The sequence below is a fragment of the Alnus glutinosa genome, chromosome 13, assembly GCF_958979055.1.
Source record: "Alnus glutinosa chromosome 13, dhAlnGlut1.1, whole genome shotgun sequence".
Taxonomy (NCBI): domain Eukaryota; kingdom Viridiplantae; phylum Streptophyta; class Magnoliopsida; order Fagales; family Betulaceae; genus Alnus; species Alnus glutinosa.
This window is the reverse complement of record NC_084898.1, coordinates 22286042-22305205: the sequence shown is the minus strand read 5'-3', so window position 1 is coordinate 22305205 and position 19164 is coordinate 22286042. Positions and strand designations below refer to the sequence as shown.

At 34.9% G+C, this 19164-nt stretch overlaps 1 protein-coding gene across 2 annotated transcripts; it reads right to left on the bottom strand.

Moving 5' to 3' along the window:
- Nucleotides 1-6236: 6236 nt before the first annotated feature.
- Nucleotides 6237-13973, bottom strand: LOC133854087 (alpha,alpha-trehalose-phosphate synthase [UDP-forming] 5). 2 transcript variants are annotated; one of them, XM_062290113.1, is made up of 5 exons: nt 13734-13973; nt 13421-13476; nt 10893-12950; nt 8640-8913; nt 6237-6850 (listed from the first exon to the last, which is right to left on the bottom strand). In XM_062290113.1, exons 3-5 carry the CDS (start codon nt 12866-12868, stop codon nt 6533-6535), a joined length of 2568 nt encoding a protein of 855 aa, XP_062146097.1. In that variant the 5' UTR covers nt 12869-12950; nt 13421-13476; nt 13734-13973; the 3' UTR covers nt 6237-6532. The 2 variants fall into 2 exon arrangements, with proteins under 2 accessions (XP_062146097.1, XP_062146098.1); XM_062290114.1 differs by lacking the exon at nt 13734-13973 and having other exon boundaries at nt 13421-13586.
- Between the last annotated feature and the right edge of the window lie 5191 nt (nt 13974-19164).

Here is a 19164-nt window from a genome sequence, read left to right as displayed (position 1 = left end):
TACTACTCATACTAAATTAAAACTCACACTGCCTAAAACAGAAATAAAAGGCAAAAGAGAAAGAAAGAAAAAAGAAAGGATGAAGATCTTAAAAGTATCACCTTCTATCCCCTTCTTCATTCTTCAATAACATTAAAGAAAAATAGTTCATCTCGAGAAACTCGATAAAACCCCAAGAATACAAGTTAAAATCAAATAAATTTACATCTAAAAATAGAAATAACTTTTTTTTTTATAAGTAAAAATTCATTAAAAATGGCAGAGGGGCGCAACCCTAGTACACAGGAAGTATACAAAGGAGCCCCTAATTAGAGGACCGAAATGAACAAGAAAGTAAAAAATCAGCGTACGGCATATTACCCAAGCTATGCGCCGACACCCAAAGATATAACATATTAAGCACATTTCTACAAAGAGCCCTAACCTAAACCTCCACATCCTCAAAAAGCCTAGAATTTCTCTCACGCCACAAACCCCACAAAACACAAAGATAGAAATAACTTATACATAAAGCAACATTTAAGTACAATAATAAGACGTGAATTGAAAAGATGAGGAAAAGGCAAGACCCAAAAAAGTATAACAGAAAATAAAGAACACCTTTTCTAGCTTCACATGCATTTTTGAGGAACAAAAACCTACAAAAATTAAAGGCATTTCTTTGTTTAAAACATACCCCAGTACAATCAAGCATTTTCTGTTCCCAATCAGCCACACATATGCTCATGCAAACAGCCAGAACCTTTTACAATTTTAGAATTTTATAATAATCCATATTTTTCATCTCCAAAATGATTTTTTATCTTAAACCACTACTACCCATTATTTCTAATCATTGCCACCCAAAATCCCTAGTTTAAGAAACCCTAAATTTCTGTCAACTCCAACCCCTTCTTTGTATTCTATCCATTTTTTTCTTCATCAAACCAATTCTGCTTGTGGGCATTAAAGACACGGGATGCCATATATTCAAATCATTCTATATGCCAAATGACTCTATGTGTCGTTACTGATTCAAATTTGTAAAATATACACAAATTAGGGAGTACCCATCTGCCAAGAGTTAATAATTTGAATGCCTTGCTAAGGGCTTCCCTCTGCATTGCACCTTGCTTTGAGCCAAAACCAGCTGCAACCAAAACTTGATGCAATTGTATGAAATTTTCTACAAACCAATTTGTATGAAATTTCTGTCCATTTCTGTCCATGTTAGTGGGTTTAAGGAACTCTTCCAGAACTCCAAAACAACTTTTTGATTTTCAACCTGCCAAATAATCAAAAGAAATACGAAAGTATAGAGAGTTGCCATTTACTTTTTTATTATTAAAGGAAAAATAAGCTAGCAACTTGGACGAATTAGAAGGAAAAAAAAAACTCCAGAAAGCATTTACAATTAAATATCTCAACCTTCCAAAATCTACTTAGTCAACATCTTAGAAAATTTTCCAAATAGATGTTCCTTGTCCACACAGAACTTTGGGGAAGGGTTAGTAATATCATTATAATCCATTTGGAAACCACCACCCTACAAAGAGCACGTGAATCTTTCAGAGGTGTAGGGAGTTCCTGCTAATAGTCAGAACACGAACTTATGAAAGAAGATTCTCTAAAAAGCTGAAGCTTTAGGCCCTTTATTAGGTATTTAGAGTGTGGGGTTCGCTGTAATCTGGATGGTGAACTCACCTAATATGAGTTTCTATCTTCTTTTCACCATATTTCATTTTTTGATGAAAGATATCTCAAGATTTGTCGGCTTGCCAAGATTTATGTAGTGTTTTGTGAAGAAGACATTTCATCTGTCACACAGGTTGCATAATCACCAGCTATTGACAAACATAACAAAGATGTAGTTATCATACATTAACAAACATAAAAAAGATGTATTGTGTTTGTTAATGTATAACAAAGATGTAGTTATGTATGGTAAACTAACTACCCAATGGTATACATTAACAAGCTAGAAATCTCTGGTAGTTATCATGCATAAATGACACAGGTACAAAAGATGTAGAAATGCAAATATAGGGAGCCTCCCCATCATTGGTAGTAGCTGGATGTAGAAATGCAAATATAGAGCCTCCCCATCATTAGTGACAGAACAGTTCACAAAATAGCATGACACCTTAATACAGATCTCTAATTTTTTGGCGACCAAACATTCAAATCCTAAATTCTATTCACTTACCATTGTCTTCTTGGCACCAACAGAAGGATCTTCTACATTGCAAAAGTTCTAGTAAGAGCTTTTGGGGGCTCTAGTTACTTGTAAATCACATAAATACTTGAAACATATATATATATATATATTTGTGTTCGAGTGCGTGCACGCTTAGTACTCATTGCTAAGCTCTAAAAGCTGTGATCATAATCCACACAACAGTTGCAAGAGTGTGCCCAAAGGAGGGCTTTGTCTTCCAACTCTAGAAATCCCTGATACAATTATGGTTTCATATTTTACATCCCAACTCTCTTTCCCAGGAACCAGACTTTCAAAAACCTACCTACTCTATCACTTTCAAAGCTTGAAACTGCTAATAACATATATTATAATTCCACATACTTCAACATAAAATTCACGGGCATATGAAGGTTATAGGTACTCTTCCCTCCTACAACAGAGGAGCTAGCTAATGAGTATGTTATTGTGAAAGATTGCCAGCATATGCAGCTAGCTTGAGTGCATTGACAGAAAAAAGGAGGGGGGTTGGGTTTGCAATACTTATGAACCCCATTAGCATTCTTTATGAGCTCATTTACCTTTGCCGTACAAGAGTTACACATTTCACCATCCCAGCGCACATGCTAAGCGGTTTGCATTTTTCGCATTTCATTTCTGCACAATTTTCTCATTCCTAACCATGAAAGGAACTGGAGCAAGGACTACTAAGGATAATAGAACCTAGAATGTAAATTTCAAACCTTTTGCACATAACTACATAAGGCTCACTTCATCTTTCTTCCTCCCTTTACACCCTAACTCTTCTCCTCTACAACTCCCACCTGTAAACCATAAGGCTCATTCCCAAAAGTCCTCATTTGCTACTTTTTTGCAGCAAATGTCGGACTTCATTCGGCAGTTGACAGTTCACGGTTATATACAGAGGTTGTTGGTAACTACCCTTCCCTCTCCTTCCCTTATATTTACTTTTCCTAAAAAAAATTAACTTCAAAATATTTTAAATTTTTGTACTTTTTATATTACATCAATCACTTTTATGATTATTCAAATAAAATTAAAAAAAAAACCCACTAATAAACTAAGGGTCCGCATGAGTTTATGATTTTAAAAAGTGTGATTTAAAAATAGCAATTTTAAAATGTGCATTTTTAAAAACGCTGTCAAGTGTTTGGCCTTTAAAATCGCAGATTGACCTTTAAAATTCTGCGTTTTCAAATCATAATTGTTTAAAGACATAATTCCTAATTATTCTTTTTTTGCGATTTGGTTTAAAATCGCACTTTTTATTTACGAAATCGTAACCCCAAATGCACTCTAAACTTTTTCATTTTTCTATACAAATTGTTTTTACTTTATATTACATAAATCACTCCTTACTACTACTAAAAAAAAAAAAAAACCCACCTCAACAATCTTTACCAAACCCACCTATCAACGCAATAATAAAGCCATGTTATTTGCATGCATTTGTGAATTAACCTTCTCAACGTTAATACCCGATCGTCTGCCTTTGGGGATTCGAATTCTTGTACTTTCATGGATTTAGAAGGTTTGACCCTACCAAATTTTCTTCTGGGAGCATGCCAGAACAATTCCCGCGTCGAACCGGGTCGGGTTTAAGCTGAAGTTTGGTTAGAGATGAGTAATGCTAAGAACATTGAATTAAATGATAATTTTAAAAGACGCATCAACTTTGAAAAAAATATCATCTCTATCATTACTCGGCTAAAGAGTAGCCGTTAAGAAAATGAGGGAAAGGAATTGGAATTTACCACGGAAATAAGTTTACTAACAATTAATATAGGAAGAGCAGTTGAGAGGTGGAGAGAATTGGGATATATATATATATATATATATATATATATATATATATATATATATATATGAGGTCACACTAGTTGATACATGCCAGCTCAATATTTTAAGATTTACTTCACTTAGGATAAAAGCCATCACAATTTCTGTTTTTTATTTAATATATATTTGAAAAAAAAAAAATTATATTTAGCCATGAGAAATGCTACATGTGTTTAAATTTTAGAAAATGTTATATTTACAACACCAATACAACAACTGTACAATAATCTCTCACATGAGGGTGGGCCCTAGTATGTGGGCCCCACCCTCATGTGAGGGGTTGTTGTATTGGTGTTGTACAAGAATCAAATCCCTTAAATTTTTACAAATGGAGCCTTACTAACTGATGTGGAGCTTATTCATTGGATATGATCAAACAATTAATAAAAAAAAATGTTACGGGTACCAATGAATAAGCTCAACATCATCTTAGTAAAGCTCATTTTGTAAAAGTTTAAGTACATGAAGCACTTCTCTTTAACCATTCATCTAATTTGGATTTAGTCTAAACTCTAATTTCAAGATAGGTCATTCTACCACTTTCCGGTCAAAGTTAATGGATTAAAATATGTCATGTGTGTCCCGTTTTAACACGTTAGTGTCTACATCAGCAACCCAATGTCAATGAAAAAAAAAAAAAAGAGGGTGAGATCTTTAGCCCCTCTATGAAGTTCTGTTTACCCAAAGAGTTGATTATTTGTTGTTTGGTTTTCTTATCATTATGTTATGTTGTATCCTTTGTACACCTTTGCAAATATAATATTCATATCTAATAACTTCTGTTTTAGTTTGTCTTCGCAGTTAGAAAGCGCAGAGCTTAAATTGGACGTCTTTTTGTTCTTTTGACAACTGACAAGCTGCCTAATTATAGGTTGTTTACATTTCCTTTGTTGCGTTGCAGCTTCCCCAAAATCCAGAAGGAATGAGGCGATTGGAACATTGCTTGGAATTTACCCAGATGCTCTTGTTGTATTATCATGTGAATGAGACTTTTGTTCTTGAAGTGTTTTACTCATTGTCAGCAGATCTTGTTCTGATTTCAATAGTGCTTTCACCTCCTCAACCCTCGAATGGGTGTTCTTATTTCAGCCTAGCAGAGGTGGTTCGGGTAGAGTTGAAAGCTCTCAAGGGTCATGCCCCTACTTGTGTCCTATTTTTTGGGGATTCAAGTAGAGTTGAAGGGTCTCGTGAGAGTCATATCCTTACCCATGTCCCCTTTATTGGGGCTTTGGGTAAAGTTGGAGGGTCTCACGTGGGTCATGCCCCTATCATCTTGTTTTGGTGCCTATAACGCTTTATGCAGCCCATTCCTTGGTGTATGCCTAATTTTTAAAGGACTGTGACATTTATGAACCCTTTAAGGTCAGAAACACACCCATTTCATGTTTGTTGTTTATAGTTTCGAAGTTGTAGTTTTGTGTTTGGTTTGTTGTTGGAGAGCCTACCCTCGGTATGGTGTGAATGGCACGTTCTTCAATGTTGTTCATGTTCTAAAGAATACTGCAAAACAACTAAAATCAAGAGACCCTTCCAAGAATCTCACTCTGATGCCTAAATCAGTCTCTAAGAGAAAAGTATGCTCAATCCATAAAATATTCAGTCTGTGTTTATACCTGGTATAGGGGCCTATTTATAAGCTAAGAGGTAGAGGTCAACTTGAATTAGATATTCTGCTCCAACTTAACCTAGGAGCGTCGTCAAAATTTGATTTGGATTTAGATAGACGTAAAATCTGGTCCAAATCTTCAGAGATTAGATTTAATCCCGAATTTTTAGGGAGTTCTAATTGGACCCAGATTGTGACTTCTATCCCAATTCAACTTGGAGTAAGATTCTACTCTTGATTTCTCGAAATAAGACCTATTTGTCTCAGCAAGCCAACCACATTACCACTAATTCGAGGTAACGCCATACCGCTACATAACAACCAGGTCCCACTCACATCTGTCCCCCTTACTCTCTCATTTCCTCATTTTATACATACATATTATTCTTTTGATATTATAATCATTGTCATTATTCTTTGTTGTGTTTGTGCAAACTGGAGCTGCATTTGGCATCCTTACAAAACTTGGATATATACTAACATCTCCTCTTGATGTTGCAAGGCTAGGGGGTTAGGATCTAGAGACCTTATGATCTTCTCCTCAATTTTGGATATGTAACCAAAGAGTGTAGGTTTAAATACACAACCCCAACATCAAAATAAAATAATTTTATTAAACATGATCAAGCTCAATTTTTTTTTTTAGGACAAGCCCAACATCAATCCTAACACCAATACCATGACATGAACAAAAAATATTAGATACAATTTATCTACTGAGAACAGAAAAAACTTCTACTTTTGCCATCTGAAACAAAGGCAAGAAGACCTACACCTCCAAAATATTGAGCTCGACTCCAACCAGAAAACTCAAACCTGTAGAGAAATTTTGCACAAGACAACCCCAAATAGAGTATGATAGGACCCTAGAGAGATGGAGGGAAGACTATTTACTCAGCATTAACCAGTCGTTGAGAAGCTTGGGGAGCATTTCTAGCAGCCTGCTCTGAAGCATTGGCGAGGCCCTGCAACATTCTTAAAATCTCGGTTGTGTCTTCCAAATAGTACTTAGCCTTGCTGGGTTTCTGGCCAACAGTGCAGGCAAACACTTCAGCAACTGGGGATAGGGAATCCTTTGCACTCCTTATAACCTCAAACATGTCCTCATCCGACCTGTCATCCCCAATACAGATAACAAAATCTGGAAGCATTCCCTTCTGTCGCATTGTTGACAGCAGATATTCTGCTACAATCCCTTTATTAACGCCCTGTAGTGAGACAGGAAACGAGTTTTGAGCATAAGAGTAATCAGTTTAGAGAACTTTTATTTACCTTTTTTAGTACTCGAAATTCAAAAAAAAAGAAAAAGAAAAAAAAGAATAACTAAAGAATGAATTGTACAAAATAGTCAAGCAATTGGGCCAATTATGCAGCGCAAATGGTCAGAAAATATAGGTCCAACACAAAGCTATTACTCCTAGGTCCTATTCTTTTATGAATTGCACAATGAATTTGTCATAATTTAGACTTTCTGATATACATGTTTTGCATCCCCTTAATCCAAAAGTTTAAACTAATAAGTTTTGATCTCTCAGGTGAACTCTGAGTCTCTGACAGATGGGACACAGTGCTGCATCCCAGCCATTTGACTGCGAAGGTTGGTCATTCTAAAGACGAAAGAAAAATCATGTTGGACTTATATTTGCATACAATGTGGATGATGATGCACAATAAGGAAAAGACGAAGAACATGATGATGATAGCATTAGCAATGGTGTTAATAAAGCAGTTTCAATGTTAACTTCCCCTCTCATGTGTATTTCTTGAACCCATTATAAATTATACATTCTTCCACCAGTAGTACACAGATGTCGGAGCTTTTTATTTGATTTTAAATTAACAAGTTTTTATCTGTTATTATCAGAGATTAGCTCTGGTCATTCCAAATTACCTATATGGCATTATAGCTATATAATCATCAGGAGATTTTGGATAACATTCTTCGGAATAGTACTCTGACTTACAGGGGCTATGATGCAACACACATCAATGACAAATGGTTACTAAACTACTAAAAATAATAAGACCGAAGCAATGTGGCTTTTTCATATACTTCAGCAGTCTAACTTTTCTCTGATAACACAAGCTAAATGTTTATATTTGCTCGAAGTATTCAAATACCTCACACCTAATGCTGTTTAGCAGATACTTCATTCAGTAGAAGATAAAATTTAGTTTTGTTGTTCCATTTAAGAAATTGTGGTTGATTAACATTAAATAAAAACAATCCACAAAATTATCTTTCAGTTATCTCTCAGGTTCCTTAACTTCATTTCAAGCCTTTCCAAGGTATTCAATGCTAGATGCAGAGGCGCATAATAGATCGATATGAACATCATGAGCTGTCCCATAATAAAACCAGTTGGAAGTCATCTACTCTACCAAGGCAAGAATCGAAGACTTCGGCTTACAAGTCAATGACTTTCTCAACTAGAAGTATCCTACTCATGTTTGAAGGGGATATTGCTAAAAGGAGGCCCTAGATCAGTTGGTTATGTGCTTGGTTATTGGTATATATCCTTGTTTGGCCTTTCCACCTACTAGCTTAAGATTTTAGGTTGAGGTTGGATGCTTTCATAATTTTAACTAAGTACTAACCTATACAGAATAGTAACTACATAGATCCATGGCTACTATATCATATTACAAAAGAAATAATAATAAATTGAAAAATATTTATCAACATTCAAAACCAGTGTATTTCTTAAGCATATTGGCTAAAATACAATACTAATGAACAGGGAGTGCTAGTCATCACAATGATAAGAAAAATGAAAAGTTAAAAAATTACAGAAAATATTGTAATGAGGAAACTATCTATCTTAACAAAGTCCCCAGGGGTTTTCTCCTTTTTCCAGTCAATAAGGGAAGTTTGAAGGAATTAATGAAAGCGACAAGAAGTATAGAAACTGATGTGTACATTCAATTCTCCTGCTATAAGACCTCCACACACCTCATTATAGATTGATACAAGGAAAATAGAACTGTACCACTTACCTGAGGTTTAACTTCTACTATGTGCGGGCCACTCTTGACAGAAACTGGCTCATTGGCAAGAACACTTTCCAGGTGATTGAGAAGCTCCTTAGCCTGGCATGAGCCGAAATCTGGATCTGCATATTGGTAATTCCAAACAAGAGCACTCTCCTTGGTCTCTATGGTAGAACCATCAGTTGTTTCAGTGTATAATTGCATTACTGGGTCAGCAATCAGTTTCCAATCAAAATCTGGCACAGAAACGCAAGTTTCCCAATCTGCCTCATGATTTGGCCTGAAAAAGAACAATCCAGTTGAAAAACACAGAAATAATTGGGGATTTGGAATATGTTTCTGTTTTCACAATTTTGTGAAGAAAGAATTGGATAGCTGATGGTAACAATAATCACAGCCGGCATTTAATTTTTATCTGTTAAACGAAATGGAAAATAAAAGATATAATGAAAAAATAGAAGAAATAAGTGATCTCTACATATCAGGGTAACAATAAGTTTTATTCGTCCGTGGACCTTGGCTCAGATGGTAAAAGGTGGGGATATATTTGGAAAGGTGTTAGATTCAAAACTTACAAAGCAAACCCATCTCCTTCTGAACCCAGCTGTGATTTCGATTACAAATGTTTCAGAACAGAAACTAGCACAACCATCTGCTGGTTTCATTTTATTATCCCCCTTGTAAGAATTTGGAATTGCTCTGGTACCAATTGTAGAATCATTAGCTTTTGGTGATTTTTAACACACACGACATGAGAACATTCTTATGAAATTAACACGACCAATACAGAAGAGATTCACACACAAAAATGTTTTTTTTTTTATAAGTAATCAAATTTCAATAAAAGGCACAACCCTAGTACACACAATGTATACAAGAGAAACAACTAACCAGTAAAAGAAAAAAGAGCAAGAAAATCATAAAAGCCTGAAATATGGAAGTAATCATAGGCAGCCACCCAATGGTATAAGGTATTAAGGAAAAAAGTCTTTAAGTCCACCATCATCCTCTTGCAGTCTCCAAAGCTATGTTCATTTCATTCTCTCCAGATACACCACATTATGCAATATGGAATCATCTTCCACAATGTTGCACTATGAGAACTACCAAACTAACCTCTCCAATAGGCAAATAGATCTACCAATCATCTATGCATGACCCAGGCCCAATATTTTTTTATGCAATAACAAAACCCTAACACTTTTTTTGTGGTGTGGTGGAGGCAAGACAACGTTCTCACACTCTCATTTAAAAACCCTTGATAACATTAACATATATGTATCCTATATCTAAAAACAAGATTGGATGCAGTAGTTTGCACACGTACTAAAACAATTACATTGACCAATAGTAAAATACTAACCAACACTGGGACCCACTAACTCATTAACAGAAAATAATTAAAAAAACAAACTAATTACCTTGGTTCAGTTTCTTACATCCCTTAAAGCAACCAGAAACCTATTTTTCAAGTTTAGGGCAATAGACCCTACCACATAGACAATTTCCGCATGTAAAAGCCTGTTCGTCCAAGCCTAAATAAAATTTTAAGACTTAATGAGTCCCTAAAAAACACTTAGCATAGCACGCATGAATAGATTATGTAATTCCTGAGCATAAATATATTCAGTAAATCAGATGTATCAAACAGGAATATATGCAATATTAAGACCTTTCACATTTGTGATTTAAGGGGTGTTTGGACATCTCAAGGAAACTACGGTCCATCATCCTTCACATGGCAATTGAACTCATTTTGATGGTGAAATATGGGAATTTGAGATGACCACCAAAATAAATATCCATGTTTGAAATCCAAATTTAAGTAACAAAGCAAATACATATAAACAAGATCCTACCATCACTTATTCCATTTTCTGTATTCCCAATTTTCATGGTAAACAAGTTCCTTGATTAAATGAAAAAACAAACCTCAGGCATCAAATTTGCAATAACTAACAACCACAACCCAAATCCAAGTTCATCTCAATAGTACCCTACTGAAGCTAAGCTGTGCAAATTAGGCTTAATTCAATTCCCTTACAGGTTTAAGGGGAGCTAGTTTAGCACTTTGTTGTTCAAAGAACTCTAGATTGAACCAATGGCATTTCCAAGTGTATGCTCTGCATCATGTTTGCACTTTGCCCATATGGCATGCAGAACCAAAACTTAGATGACATCAAGATCACATGTTCAAGTGTGAAGAGCAGCATCAAGCTTCATATAGATCTATTTTTTGAAAAAGAAAAAAGTGTGTACCTCACAAAATAACCATGCTCTGCTGCAAGCCCAATCTTTTCACAGGAAGAAAACCATTCCATTAGAGTCTTTCTGTCCCTCCCGCTAACAATGAAGACAACATTTTTGGGGTCTCTGCACAAGCTGTTTAAGATACCAACTGCTTCAGTATTAGCTGCTGTGCTAATTGAACCAGACAGCATCATAGCACCATCATAATCTAAAAGAATTGCTCGGCTATTGGTTCTCTTATAAGCTGAAACAATATGCTCAACTGAAAGCTTTCTGAAATTTGGATCCAAAGCAATTACTCGAAACCCTAAACCGAAACCAATTCCCCAACACCTCCTTCTCAAATGATCCCTACATGCCCTCTCAAGATCTTGTAAAAAGCTACGTGCCCAATATGCGACATCATGTGTACTGACATACCTATAGTGCTTTTCATGCCTCAACTGTTTTTCTGCCTCGGAGACTATTAGGGCTGAATCCATAGCTTCAGCTACAGAATCAATGTTCCATGGGTTCACTCGTATTGCACCACTTAGTGATGGGGAGCACCCAACGAACTCAGATACCACTAGCATACTCTTTTTTGGGGTCAATGGGTTTAGCCCTAAGGTCTCATCTAGTTTCTCATTTCCTTGCCGGCATATAACATATTCATAGGGAATAAGATTCATTCCATCCCTCACTGCTGTAACAAGACAACACTCTGCAATTACATAATAAGCAATTCGCTCATAAAACTGAAGTGGGCTATCAATCAAGACAACTGGCTTATAACCTTGCCTTCCAAATGTCTCATTGATCCTGTTCACTGTGGCAGTAGTTTCATATTGGACCTCCTGTACATCCTTCCCTCTGCCTCTCGCAGGGTTTGCAATCTGGACCAAAACAACTTTTCCCCTCTTATCAGGATGTTGTTTGAGCAATTGTTCCATGGCCAGAAGTTTCAAGCTGATTCCTTTAAAGATATCCATGTCATCGACCCCGAGCAAAACTGTGCGACCTCTAAACTGATCTCGTAACTCTGCAAGCTTAGATTCAGTCTCGGGAAGATTCAAAACCGATTGGAGCTGGCCGATATGAATCCCAACAGGAAGAATTTTAATGCTTACAGTGCGTCCATAATACTCGAGCCCTATGTAGCCCCGCTTAGATTGATAAGAAAGCCCAAGCATTCTACTACAACAAGAGAGGAAGTGCCTAGCATAATCAAAAGTATGGAATCCGATGAGGTCGGAGTTTAAAAGAGCTCTCAGAAGTTCATCTCTTACTGGAAGTGTTCGGTATATCTCAGATGAAGGGAATGGACTATGAAGGAAGAATCCAAGCTTCACCCTATTGAACCTCTTCCTCAAAAATGTCGGCAAAACCATCAAATGGTAGTCATGAACCCACACAAAATCATCATCGGGGCTGATCACTTCCATTACTTTATCCGCAAATATCTTGTTCACAGACACATAAGCTTGCCAAAGGGACCGATCAAACCGACCACCAAGATCCGGTGATAGAGGAAGCATATAGTGAAATAAAGGCCACAGATGTTGCTTACAGAATCCATGATAGAATTTACTAAAGAGCTCAGGAGGGATGAATGCCGGTACACATTTGAAAGTCTCAAGCAAAGTTTGAGCTACGTCATCTTGCTCACTCAGGTCAATCTCTTCTTTAAGACAGCCAATATAGATTACTTCTAAATCTTCTCCAAGGCCATCTTTAAGCTGTAAAACAAGTGAGTCCTCATCCCAGCTAAAGTTCCACTTTCCATTGTCACTTCTATGTGCCCTAAGTGGAAGCTGGTTTCCCACAATTATCATCCGATCTAGAGAGACGGATGAGGGGGCATCAGAGCCAGCACTCTCGTCATCTAGCTCCGACAACACTCCCGCCACAGTTGCCACTCGAGGAAGTCTCTTCCTCTCACGACTAAAACTTGGAGAATCACCGGAAGCAAGATCCAGTAAGTTAGAATAAGACCTCGAAACCATTGTAATGACAACAAAAACACTTTTTTGTCTACTGGGAGTCTGGGAGTACGAAGAGGACTTGATGATTCCTCACAATCAAGTTCTGCAGAAAACAAACCCAATGACGAAATAGAATCAGAACAAATATGCCAGAAATTCTCGAAATCTCTAGGCAAATCAAATTTGTTTTTTCTGGTCACCAAAAAATCATAAATCCTACAATCACTCATTATCCCAGTAAATACACAAATATAAAATTTCAAGGGAAAAAAAAAAAAAAAAAAAAAAAAAAAAAAAAACCCAGTTAAGCCTCTCATATTCTTTACATGATTCAGAATTTTGAAAGCCTAAACAGGCATAAAATTCTTACTACGCATGAATACTTTAAAAAAAAAAAAAAACAGAGTTAATCTCAATAATTAGGCCCTCTAGAAAAATAGACCTTCAAATGATTCAAATGACAACTATTCAACATATGTAGAAATATTAAACAGGCACGGAGACACCCAACACAGATTTGAGGAATACCGAGAAGAATCTGAAGATATTAAGAAATAACAGTGACAAAATTACCTCCAGACTCCAATAACACAGCAACCGGGAAACACAGCGATGTTAAGATGGTCTACCTACAGAGCAAAGTCACCAAAAACAGCTCAAAAATCTCAAATGCATAAAAAATAAAATAAAAAACCCCAGTCTCCATATATTTAAAAGAAAAAGATCTAAGCTTTAGAGAGAGAAAGAGAGAGAGTCAACTTAGCAAGGCACTGAAAGATGCAGCAATACTTTAAACCAAGTGGAAAGTGAGCAGAAAAAGTAGCAGAAAGTGGCATGCAACATGAAAGAAAAAGCTTTTTAGTGGTAAACAAGACAATGAACTTACCCTTGAAGGAAGAGGGCGTGTGCGTGGAAGTTGATACAAAGGAAAGATTCTTCTTTTCTCTCTCTCTCTCTCTCTCTTCTCTCTCTCTCCCCTTTGTGACAATGGCATTAGCAGACCTTTTCCTTTACTTCCAGTTTGTACAAAGTTTTCATTGAATTTTTTTCTCTAACATCCGACAACAAGTGGGATAGGCTGTCTTTATTCAAAGAAGAATTTGATTCTCTCTCTCTCTCTCTCTCTCTCTCTCTCTGTGCGAGTGTGACTGTGTGAGAGTAAGTGAAGAGTGATTAAACGACGAACAAAGAACAGTACACTCCAACTTTGTTAACCACGGTTAATATTCATTTGATTTGGAGTTGTTCCTGGCCTTGTCTGCCTAACTCTACCTCACGGTAATCGGGTACTGGGGAGTCTGGGGTGGTAACTGCTAACTAGAGGTGCACTTTAGCGCGCGTGTGATACACGAAAGTGTGGACAGGATGATATATTTTTCTAAATTTGAGGCAGTAGTTCCTTATGCCCCCAATTTCTTGCCCAAAAAAGGGTTGTGCTCTTTGCTCTTTGCTCTTTGCTCTCCTCTTCTTGGCCAGACATGATAGTGTTCATTTTTTTTGTAATCATGTTGGGCTTTGTTTAAAAAAATAAAAAATAAAATAATCATATCAATCTAGAAAAATAGGGTGGAATGGGGTATGACAAATAGAGTTTCTCGCAAAAAAAAATATATATTTTTTGTTTGTTTGAATGATGTTTTTTGCTTTTTAGTTGAAACAGTATTATGATATAACGTAAAAGTAAGAATAGTTTTCAAATGTGCTGTCAAACGAGGCTAGGGTTCTCAACTTTTTTAAGATCAATTCAAGTGCGTACGTTTATATCTTTAACAGATAAAGAAACGGTGAGATTTGTCTCTTTTAACATAGAAAAATAAAGTAAATCTTAATTTTTAGACTAATTAAGCATCAAAACCCATCAACAAACAACATTTATATAAATAGTTAAACATCAAAAGGTTAATTTTCTCATCAACTTTTTAAACTCAAAAGTTACTTAAGCACGAGAGTCTATCATTGTTATCTTTTGCATTATAAATAAGGATCTGGATGTCCCACACTCTATTAGAGTGTTGAAATTGCTAGTTATTCGAGCAGCCTCATAAAAAAAGAGCCGAAAGATCTACTTGCCTCCCCACTTGCCTCGAGTAATTTCTCATCTACCCAGGGCAAGTGGTCCCGTAGCCCCCACTCTATAGAGGTCCTTGAATTACTATCAATTCAAGCACCTAAATTCATGAATGTTCACCAAATAGGAAATTGTTTTTAGTAGTACAAGCATCATATTTTAATCTTTTAATTTGCTTTTAACCCTTGTTTAGTGACATAAATTTCCAACCTCATATCATATGTGTCTTAGATATGCACTTGAAGATACATTAATCTAACATGTTGAAAGCAATTTGAATCTCTTCATCTGCTCTAAACCTTGTTGGACAATATAAGATACCAATCTTGTATGGCATGTAGTTGAGGATATTGTAAACAAATATGTTGTTAGCAATTCAAAGTACAATTGAAGTGTTAGAAAAGGATTGGCTTTTCGTATCAAAATTGTAGACTATTGTATCACTAATAAATTATGCATTGACTTCCATAACCTAAAATCACTAATATCATTCAATGATACGAAGAGATCACTAATATATATATATATATATATATATATATATATATATTAAAGCAATCCTTTGTTTATACGATTTTAAAAAGATGGAGAAACTTTATTTAATTCTCTTAAATTGTCGGTGATTTTGCAATTATCTTCCTAAATTTTAAAAACTCTCAATTTAGTCTATTCATCTTTCAAAAAAAAATTTCAATTTCATTCATCTGTTAGGATTTTCCATTAATCCTGTCAAAATTCTCAAAATACTACTGTTTTTTTATGAAAAAAAAAAAAAAAAAATTAAAGATCCAGACGTGGGTATTTTTACAAATTTTTCATTCAATTCTAACCAACATCTAAATCATTGTAATTGTTTTCTTTTTTTTTTCATAAAAAAAGGTGGGGTATTTTAAAAATTTTAACACCCATCCGTTAATATTTAACAGAAATTACTAATGGAATTATGAAATTGATTAAAAAGAAAAAAAAAAAAAACCTTGAAAGATGGATATAGTAAATTGAAAATTTTTAAAGTTTATGGGGTAATTATAAATATGATGGAAGTTGAGGGAGGTTAAGTGAAATTTTCCCTAAAAATATTATTTTTATTTTTTTTTCTACAAAACTCTAAAAGAAACTTAAAAATAATTTTAAATTTTAAGTCGCATCAAAAAAATTTTTTAAAAAAATAAAAGGCATTTTTCAGGCCATACTTCAGCGGTAGTACAGCACACGCGCCATGTGACCCACGTAAGATTGTATGAAGCATTATAAAACTTGATAAATGATGTAATTTTGGACCGTCTGGATCGGCCTGTCTGCCTGTTTATCGAACAGACAGGAGGAGTGGAGATTGAAATCTAGTTGATAATTGTTTTGTCGAATAGTGCCTAGATTAAATAACTACTCGATTTATTTATTAAAAAATATATTTTTTTTAAAAAAAGTACTTGATTTGTGGAGCCTCTGTAGCCAGGGATTTGCTGTCATTTCAAATCTTCCTATTAATTCTCATTTTAATTTACAAACATAATATTTTTACCCCCTTTAAGTTTACCCTATTTTTAATGTCCTCAATATTTCAATTTTTACAATTCTGTGCCACAAATGACAAAAATATACAGAAAATTATATATATAAGGAAAAAAAATTACAAGAAATTCAAAAAAAAAAAAAAACGGAAAAAGCAAAAATTTAGAAAAAGAGAAAAATTATGAAGAAAAAAAAAATACACATATTTCTAAACTATTACTCAATTGTTAATGTTCCTCTAAACTATAAATTGTGTCAATGTCTTCCTCTCAAACTACTAAAATATGTCAATATTCCCCTAAGACCAACAAAAAGATAAAAATGACCATAATTTTTTTTAATAAGACAAAAATGTCCATTCGAAAAAAAAAAGAACAAAAAAAAGAACAAAAATTATTTAAAAAAAATGAAAATTCAAAATTCAAAAAAAACGAAAAAGACAAAAAGAAAAACCCTTTTTTTTTGTTTTTATTTATTTTATATCTTTTTGTTATTTTAGATTTTTTAAATATTTTTTTTTTAGTTTCCTTTTTTAAAAAAAAAATTAATAATTTTATAAAGGGTATTTTTTATTTTTTTTTTTCATTAGGGGGGACATTGACATTTGTTGATAATTTAGATTGGGAGATTGACACAATTGGTAGTTTGGGAGGGACATTAACAAAGAGTTGATAGTTTGAGAAGGTTATGTGTACTTTAATAATAATAATAAAATAAAAAAAAAGAGCAAAAAATCAAGAAATGGTAGGTTGTAGGTATTTTTTGTCATTTTGGGTCACACATTGGGGACATTGCAACTTTAATAATAGATTAGGCCTTAGGGGGAGGCAGTATTGCAAAAGTTGACATATTGGGGGACATTATAATAGAGAGAGAGTAAATGTAATTTTCCCTATCTAAAACTATTTAAAATACTCCTCCGCAAGCTTAAGATTCAACCATAAATGTCGAAAAATACATACTTTTAAGGGAAGTTACGTTACCATACCATCGTATTTTCGCATTTTTTGACATTGAGACCTCAATTTTTAATGTGATAAATTTGAGACGTGTGCTACCGGCATTTGTAAATTGAGACCTACATTAACTTTTTCGCTAGTAAATAATTGAAATGATTAGAAAATTACAATTATACCCTTCTATTAAATTTTTTTTTTTTTTTTTTTTTTTAACAAAAAATAAAAAAAAAGTTGGCCATAGAGACCCACAGCCATGGAGACCGACCCTCCATAACTTCTGTGAGAGGTGTGTCTCAAGGCCGAGCCTACAATGCCGATCCAAAGAAGCACGTTCACCAACCAATTGGCAGGCAGTGTATACAAGCCATTTTCACTCTTACCCGCGGAGGAGGATGGTTCATGATTGGATCCTTTACACAAAAATAAGTGGGGTAAAGTTCAAAGAAAACTTCATTGTCACAAGTAAGTTGAGACATAAATGAAGCATGTGGATAAGTTAAAACATTTTTTTTTTGAACAAAAGATCTGAATATTTCATTGATAAAAAATCACAAGTATAAAACTCTTACATTACAAAACTCTGCAAAATTACAAACAAAATTCTTACAATAAAATGTTATCTATTCTGTTAACCCATGTACAAAAATAGTTAAAGAGTAAATATGCTCCGATCAGACTAGATCTAAGACAAAGATAGCTAAATATCATAGAAAAATTTATTTAAACTGGTCATGAGAGATAACTCCTCACACCGAACTATCCAGGCCGTGAGAGATAACCTCTCACACCTGACTAATCTTCATCTCATAGATCACCCATGAATACAGATCTAAAGAGAGGAAAACTCTTATTCAAAACAAAAACACAACCAGCAAACAGCAGTAGTGGCTATGAAGGAGATAAACGGCACAACACGAATCAAGGTAAATGGACTGATGCATAAAGAGGTCAAAATTGCTGATCTGATCAGAAAACACCTACAGACAAAAGAAAAAACCAGAATGAGAGAGGGAGGGTAAGAGCGGGAAGTAGAAAGAAAAATGGAGAGGAGGAGGGAGCAGATCTACTCCTCCTCTTCTCAGATCTACTTTTTGAGGGGTAAAGTCTATCCTCCGTACATGTTTAATTAAGTCCATCTATTATCGTTAAATAATAAACTCATAGGTTATAGCTAGTTATCTATCATCCATACATGTTTAATTAAGTCGATCTATATATTATCATTAAATAGTAAACTCATCGATAAACCTATCACGGAACATCATCATGCCCTATGGGTCTCAACAACATGGTTATCAACCAACCTCAAACTCATAAGAATCATCTTAGAAACCTATATCTACATACCCATACATAAAACTTCTAGCATACGTACAACTAACACAACAACTAACCATAAAGTAAATACGCTTATAACAACATTAGAAATGAAATTAGAGTAGGAGATTGATTACTTTTATTGAAGGTAAACTTCAATTAATATCAACCTAATTAAACCAAACACCTAACCTATAGATGCCAAAATTTTGTAAAAAAAACTTCCGGCCACCCACCCGCCTAGTTGGCCACGTGATTCAACTGATCGTACCATATCGGGACGGGTTGAAATGATCAGGTCGGCCTGTTTGCATGCATGAACCGATCAGGTGTGATCAGGCCTACTTGATTCAACAGAATAGGCAATAGGCAATAGGCAAGTTTTTCAACGCTGGAAGGCAACAATTGTACTGTCCTAGGTAGGAGGAGCATTCTTTTCCATTACAAGGTGGTTGTGGAGT